This window comes from Quercus suber, unplaced genomic scaffold, assembly GCF_002906115.3.
Source record: "Quercus suber isolate HL8 unplaced genomic scaffold, Cork oak 2.0 scaffold_1204, whole genome shotgun sequence".
NCBI classification, from domain to species: Eukaryota; Viridiplantae; Streptophyta; class Magnoliopsida; order Fagales; family Fagaceae; genus Quercus; species Quercus suber.
The window spans coordinates 23,173-29,778 of NW_027070600.1; the positions used below are offsets into that span (position 1 = coordinate 23,173).

A 6,606-nucleotide genomic window follows, 5' to 3' on the forward strand; every position below is an offset into this window, starting at 1 on the left:
TTATTTACATATATTTTCATTAAGCCGTGTAATGCTAGTTCTATGCGAAGATTCACTCGTTCTCATTCACCCAAGTCCCAACCACAAGGTAAATAATATAGTAAAGGGATAATTACAATTTACCCACCTGTGGTTTGACCCTATTTCTATGTGCCTACCCGTGGTTTCAATTTTGACACTTTACCCACTTGTGATTCTCACCGTTATTGTACCGTAACCCACCTCTCCACTTTCCGTTACTCTAACACAGAAAATGTAAAAAACAAAACCTCAAACGGATCAAAACACTCCTCACATTAAGAACATACATAAACATGAAGAACCTATATCCAGAAAACTAATACAAATCAAATCAAGCAATATAAACCACAAATCTATCAAAATACAACCAGAGTTTTCTCAGGGTGCTGTTGACACTGACCAAGCATACACTTGTTTTGATTCATTCGTACTTACACATGGTAGGTTCAAAGACCCAACGTCTTGGATACGTTAAGGAGAAGGAGAAGGCATCTTGGGGAATATGGGTTGTCACTTGACGAAGACTAAGAAAAAATGTAAAATATTTACTTTTTTCTGTAATCACTGATCTTTTCTTTTTTCCTATTAAAAAAATAATAAGATATTTTTTCCCCTATGACTTCTATAATAAATATAATCTGGGCTCTCTCTTTTTTCACACGACAAACATTACCTTCACCCCTAAAGCAATTGAAAGTTGAAACCCTCCCAGATCTAACTTTTCTCTTACTCTTCTAGCGTTCTTTTCACTCACTACGAAGCCATGGCCAAAGCAATCCTTTATGGCGTTGCACAGAAAATGATTGAAAATTTGGGATCCCAGATTTTCCAAGAGATTGGATTGTTGTGGGGTGTCCGAGACGAGCTTGAAAAATTGAAGAACACCATTTCCACAATCCAAGCTGTTCTTCAGGATGCAGCGGAGCAGCAAAGTCAAAACCATCAAGTTAGGGACTGGCTCGAAAAGCTCAACGATGCAGTTTTTGATGCAGGGTGCTGTTTTTGTTTTGGTGTTTTAAAAAGTATCAAAATTGGTGGGTTTTCTGAGATTATTGCTTTGAAAGCAAAATGATGTTGCGGGTGAGAATAATTGTTTTTGTTTGTTCCATTTTTGATGTTGCTTTCAGTGTCAACGGCACCTTGAGAAAACTCTGGTTGTATTTTGATAGATCTGTGGTTTATATCGCTTGATTTGATTTGTATTAGTTTTCTGAGTATACATTAATCATGTTTATGTATGTTCTTCATGTGAGGAGTGTTTTGATCCATTTGGAGTTTTGTTTTTTACATTTTCTGTGTTAGAGTAACGGAAAGTGGAGAGGTGGGTTACGGTACAATAACGGTGAGAATCACAAGTGGGTAAAGTGTCAAAATTGAAACTACGGGTAGGCACATAGAAATCAGGTCAAATCACAGGTGGGTAAATTGTAATTATCCCTAAAGTCATTGGGCCCATTTAGTATTAAAAGTCCTGCTACCTTGTTCTGGATCTACGTCTGCAAAGCCCAATCCATTGAACTCGACACCGGCCTCCAAAACTGAGAAAAAGTTTCCCCGACAACACACACGGCCTCTCTTTTTCCTTGATTTGGTTTTGGTAGCTCCCTGGGTTCGGTGAGAGGTCATCAAATTGCTGAGTTCGAAATTTATTCACACGAGTGAGTGAGTGCTGGAATGACGAGGTTCGGGTTCAGTTGTGTGATGGTGTGGTGTTGGTTTCACACGAGATTGCAAATCCCATCATTTTAATAATTTCTATACATTTTATCCAATTCCTTGACTCGGAGACTATATATTGTCTATTTCTCTAATCTCTCAACAATAATGTTTGGTATTTCCTACGGAGAGCTCTTCCTTTTGGTCGGTGCCACTGCTGCTCTCGTCGGTACTCTCCCTCTCTTTTTTGCATTTTGGATTCTATATTTCTGAGTTGATTACTTTTGATAGTTTTTAATTATTAAATTCAAGTTTTACTCATTTAAATACATGTGATTAATTGAGCCTTATAGTTCAATGTATTATTGAAAATCATTTTATATATATATTTTTAGGTATTTCTACCATTTTCCATTCAATTTTACATATATATATATATATATATATCGTGACACCTTAAGTCTTACACAATATAAATTCATTATATAACTTAAAAGTAAAATATTCATTTATTTTTAATTAAATTAATAAAAAAATTATTTACATATATTTTCATTAAGCCGTGTAATGCTAGTTCTATGCGAAGATTCACTCGTTCTCATTCACCCAAGTCCCAACCACAAGGTAAATAATATAGTAAAAGTCATTGGGCCCATTTAGTATTAAAAGTCCTGCTACCTTGTTCTGGATCTACGTCTGCAAAGCCCAATCCATTGAACTCGACACCGGCCTCCAAAACTGAGAAAAAGTTTCCCCGACAACACACACGGCCTCTCTTTTTCCTTGATTTGGTTTTGGTAGCTCCCTGGGTTCTTGTTCATTACTGGGTTTCAGTGAGAGGTCATCAAATTGCTGAGTTCGAAATTTATTCACACGAGTGAGTGAGTGCTGGAATGACGAGGTTCGGGTTCAGTTGTGTGATGGTGTGGTGTTGGTTTCACACGAGATTGCAAATCCCATCATTTTAATAATTTCTATACATTTTATCCAATTCCTTGACTCGGAGACTATATATTGTCTATTTCTCTAATCTCTCAACAATAATGTTTGGTATTTCCTACGGAGAGCTCTTCCTTTTGGTCGGTGCCACTGCTGCTCTCGTCGGTACTCTCCCTCTCTTTTTTGCATTTTGGATTCTATATTTCTGAGTTGTGGGGGTCCTTAGCTTTATGGAAATGTTGTTTGGAAGCTAAAAATTGAAATGGGTTTTTGATTATAGGCACAAAGGATCTCCCTGTTATTGCAAGAACTGCAGGGAGGTTAGCGGGACGAGCAATCGGGTACGTTCAACTAGCTCGTGGCCAATTCGATAATGTTATGCACAAGTCTCAAGCTAGCCAGGTACTCAAATTCTTTTCACTTCTCCTTTTATTTATTTATTTATTTACTTATTAATTGAACATATGTTGATTGGGGTTAAATGTGTTTTATGTTTAATTTTAGTCTTTCGGATTAGCGGTTCAATCTAGTTTGGTTATTGTACTGTACCTGTCTGAATGTCTTATTGAGATGGTGTTGTTGAGTTGTGCTTTATTCAATGTGTAAAATTAATGTTGAATAGGTGGGCTTTTATTTTTGTTGAACATGGTAACTTAAAGAGCATGCATTTTACAGAAAAGAAGAAAAGAGATGACAATAGTGAGCCTCTCCGAAGGAACTTTATAGAGTTATCAAAGAGATAAACAATTAGTACCCCTTTTTAGAAGGTTACAGCGAAAATATATTCATGGTTAGGACAAACCGTAGGTTTGGTAATTTTATAGCAAAAGGATGTATAAAATATTTTCCAACATAAGTTACGTTCTTTGCACTAAATTTTAGGTTCACAAAGAACTTCAAGAAACAATGGCACAACTAGAGGCTATTCGGTATGAAATTCGAAGTGTCTCTCTCATTAATCCTACCCCTTTGACGCGAAGAATGATGGACAATCCTGAGGGTCCTGCTCCTGAAACAAATGCTGGTACTTTCAGCCTCCAAACGTTTAAGTTATTGATTGCATGTTTTACTCCCCTCTGTTAACATGTTACATGCAATTTTTGTTTGTCATCTTCATTATTTTCTTAAGCAGACAATTGTTCGTCTGAGAAGTTTGAAAAAGAGCTGAAGCCAACAAATAATGTGATGAAGGTTTTGGATCTTTTTCATATTGTTAATTTTATTTCTTAATCACTTTGAATGATCTTAATTTCTTTTTATGGTTGTTTTCTCAGGATCATAGTTTTAAAACTTCAGGTTCGGTTAATTTGCAAAGCCAAGCAACTGCTTATGCTAGATTGGCTGAATCTGAAGCCATAAGGACTGGTTCTTTGAAGAGTAATGCAGAGATAGAAAACCTTAATGATGAAGCTGGTCTCTTCACTATCCTCCCAGTTTCAGCCGAAAGCACTGGGATGCTACCAAATCGCAAGGGTAAATAGTCTACCAATTTATCACTTATTATTTTTATTCATCTCTCTCTTGTGCTTCAACTTAATTTTTGTGAACAAAAATTTATGTTGGTTCTGTCATTAGTTCTATGTCCCAATTCAAGCACAATAAAATGAGCAGTCTGGACTGGAAATTTTCTTGCCATATTAAATAAAAAAAATAAGATTTTTCCTCGGTAATGTTCCTAGAAGCAAGTTTCCAGTTATTTTGGTCGATTTCTTCAACCTATTGTACTGTGCCATTGGATATCCTCAATCCCTGGTCATGTGCCACTTCTTATTGCAATTAACAATGGTTTAAAACTTGAGTTTCATAAAAGAAGAAATAGGCATAGATCATTCTGATATTTTTGCTAAGAAGCGTTACAATGTTGTAGTTGTGTATGTGTGTTTTCAAAGTAATTTGAAGGAGAGGAGTAATTGAATGCCTTATAAACAAAAGTCCTAACTTCTAAGCTCGCCTCAACAGGATTACTCTAACTCTTAGGGTAGCTTAGACACTTATAAAGCTATCATCCAACTCTTTCCCTAGAGAAGTGGGGCAGTGCCCATGGGAGATCCATGGTACATTGCTGTAGTTACTAAGGGTAGTAAAGAGCTACAAGTGTGCAACCTTCTTTTAGAATTTTATATTTGTTGCTGAAGGCTTAAGTTTGATAGTTGTAATAAAGAGCAATCAGTATTGTGATTGTAAGGCCTTCAATCTGATATGCATTTTCAAAGGGGTATCTGGTTTGATTTGGCAGGCAGGAAATTCATAGAATGATTTATTGAGATAGATTAATTTTCTCATTATATAAAGAGTATGCTTAGTTGTTAGACTCTCATTATTTTTTTCTTTTATTTCTATATACTGACAATTGACTAATTACGTAAGAAATGCATTACATTATATGTTTATCTTGTATTTTTTTTGCAATGAATTGAACTAATAACCTCAGTTAACTGGTTAGTGGTGGGAATTTAGATTAGTGGCCTAAATGACTCCCCTTATGAATTTTGCTTTTCTTTTCTTTCACACAGTAAATGTAGAACTGTTTGTCAGAGCGCCTATCAATGCCATATGTGAGAAAATTTTCCACCATTTTATTTCCTTGTTTGTGTTTAGTGATTCCCCTGTTAGGTAGTATTTTACAACATCCTCTGCAAACACGTTATCATTTCTACATTTGACAATTGCCACCCCTAATCAGAGGGTATTTTTGGTACTACGAAAAAAAAAAGGAATGGTCAAAGAACTCCTTATGCTCATGCTTTTGTTGCTATTAGTACTGTAGTGATGCAGATGTGACAAATTGAGGTGTATTTCAGTATGTGACTTACCTCCAAAATAATTATGACTTTTTCACTTGCTTTCCCTTGTGAGATGTCCTAAAATACATTTCCCACTTAAAAAAGTGAATGGTCTTCTTCAATTATTTATATCACCCTTATGTTGTTGTTGTTGTTGTTGTTTTTTTTTTTTTTTTTTTTTAAGATTCGTATTAAAAATTGTGCCACCTCTAATATAATGTAATAAATGACATTTTTGGAAGATTAATTTCATATCTTTATTTATAATTGTGTCTTTGCAAACCAATACATAAAATTGGGATGGAGGAAGCTTTATAATTGCTTTTTTTTTAACTACAAAAAAAGAAAGTCATTGGAAAATTTGAGTCGTTTCCTGTGAACATTTTCACCTTTAGCATATTAGTGTCTACATCTTTAACTATTTCTGTAAACATTTGTTCTGGCATTTGCATAAACTGCTTACACTTTTTTACAAAGATCATTGGGCATGCATTTTTTTTCCTGAATAGAATTTGCAAGGAGTTTCTCATATGCATGTCAAATATTTTATATTTATATTCAAACAATTACCCTGTGTATGTGGTGGCAGAAAGTGTGAAAGGATCAGACATTTTGTTGGAAGCAATAGTTGAAGCAGAAGTAGCACATAACGCCAAAGATTTCTTTTCACAGCCCCAGAATCAAATACAATGAGTAGACAGGTAATCCTAATTTTAGATCTACTGTCTGCACTGTTGATTTTTCTGAATCTTTAGTGAATCTTGTATACTGATTGGAGATCCTTTCTATTTGAGTTTTGCTAGCTGCCACTTGCTCTAATGGTAAAGTTGCTCTTACATTATATGAAACCAGTATACCACACCTTATGCAAGTCAGTTCCTTCGAATTCTTAATCTAAAACATCCTTGCCAGTTTTTTTGGTACAATCTTTTGGTGGTAATGCAGCAAAGTTGCTTCGGGGCTTGACTAGCAAGCTTCATTAATTGGAAATTTTATTCAAATGCTTAGATCTAATGAGAGCTTGGGCCCAAATGACACTTCTCTCATAAGAATGACAGGGTGAGGTTATGGACTCAAGCCCGTTGTGTAACTAACCAATAAAAATGCTTAGATTCAAGAATTGAAAATGTCAGAATGGACTAGTCTTATAATTATTGTTCAAGACTAGAATTAAACACATGCTCACACCAGAGTTGTCAGAGCAACT

At 35.3% G+C, this 6,606-nt stretch overlaps 1 protein-coding gene across 3 annotated transcripts; it reads left to right on the top strand.

Annotated features, from left to right (window-relative positions):
* The first annotated feature begins 2,355 nt into the window (after nt 1-2,355).
* On the top strand, nt 2,356-6,606 carry LOC112026588 (uncharacterized). 3 transcript variants are annotated; one of them, XM_065769558.1, is made up of 7 exons: nt 2,356-2,781; nt 2,897-3,018; nt 3,499-3,640; nt 3,746-3,807; nt 3,891-4,089; nt 5,989-6,100; nt 6,203-6,606. In XM_065769558.1, the coding sequence occupies exons 1-6, from the start codon at nt 2,721-2,723 to the stop codon at nt 6,090-6,092; spliced, it is 690 nt and encodes a 229-aa protein (XP_065625630.1). In that variant the 5' UTR covers nt 2,356-2,720; the 3' UTR covers nt 6,093-6,100; nt 6,203-6,606. The 3 variants fall into 3 exon arrangements, with proteins under 3 accessions (XP_065625630.1, XP_065625629.1, XP_023915043.1); XM_065769557.1 differs by having other exon boundaries at nt 5,989-6,606; XM_024059275.2 differs by having other exon boundaries at nt 2,360-2,781; nt 3,749-3,807; nt 5,989-6,606.

What these genes read in the sequence shown, in the direction of transcription:
- LOC112026588 (XM_065769557.1), top strand. Translation starts at nt 2,721, where the DNA reads ATGTTTGGTATTTCCTACGGAGAGCTCTTCCTTTTGGTCGGTGCCACT. An exon ending in ACAAGTCTCAAGCTAGCCAG is followed by an intron (nt 3,019 to 3,498) that starts GTACTCAAATTC and finishes ACTAAATTTTAG; the next exon opens with GTTCACAAAGAACTTCAAGA. An exon ending in GATGCTACCAAATCGCAAGG is followed by an intron (nt 4,090 to 5,988) that starts GTAAATAGTCTA and finishes ATGTGGTGGCAG; the next exon opens with AAAGTGTGAAAGGATCAGAC.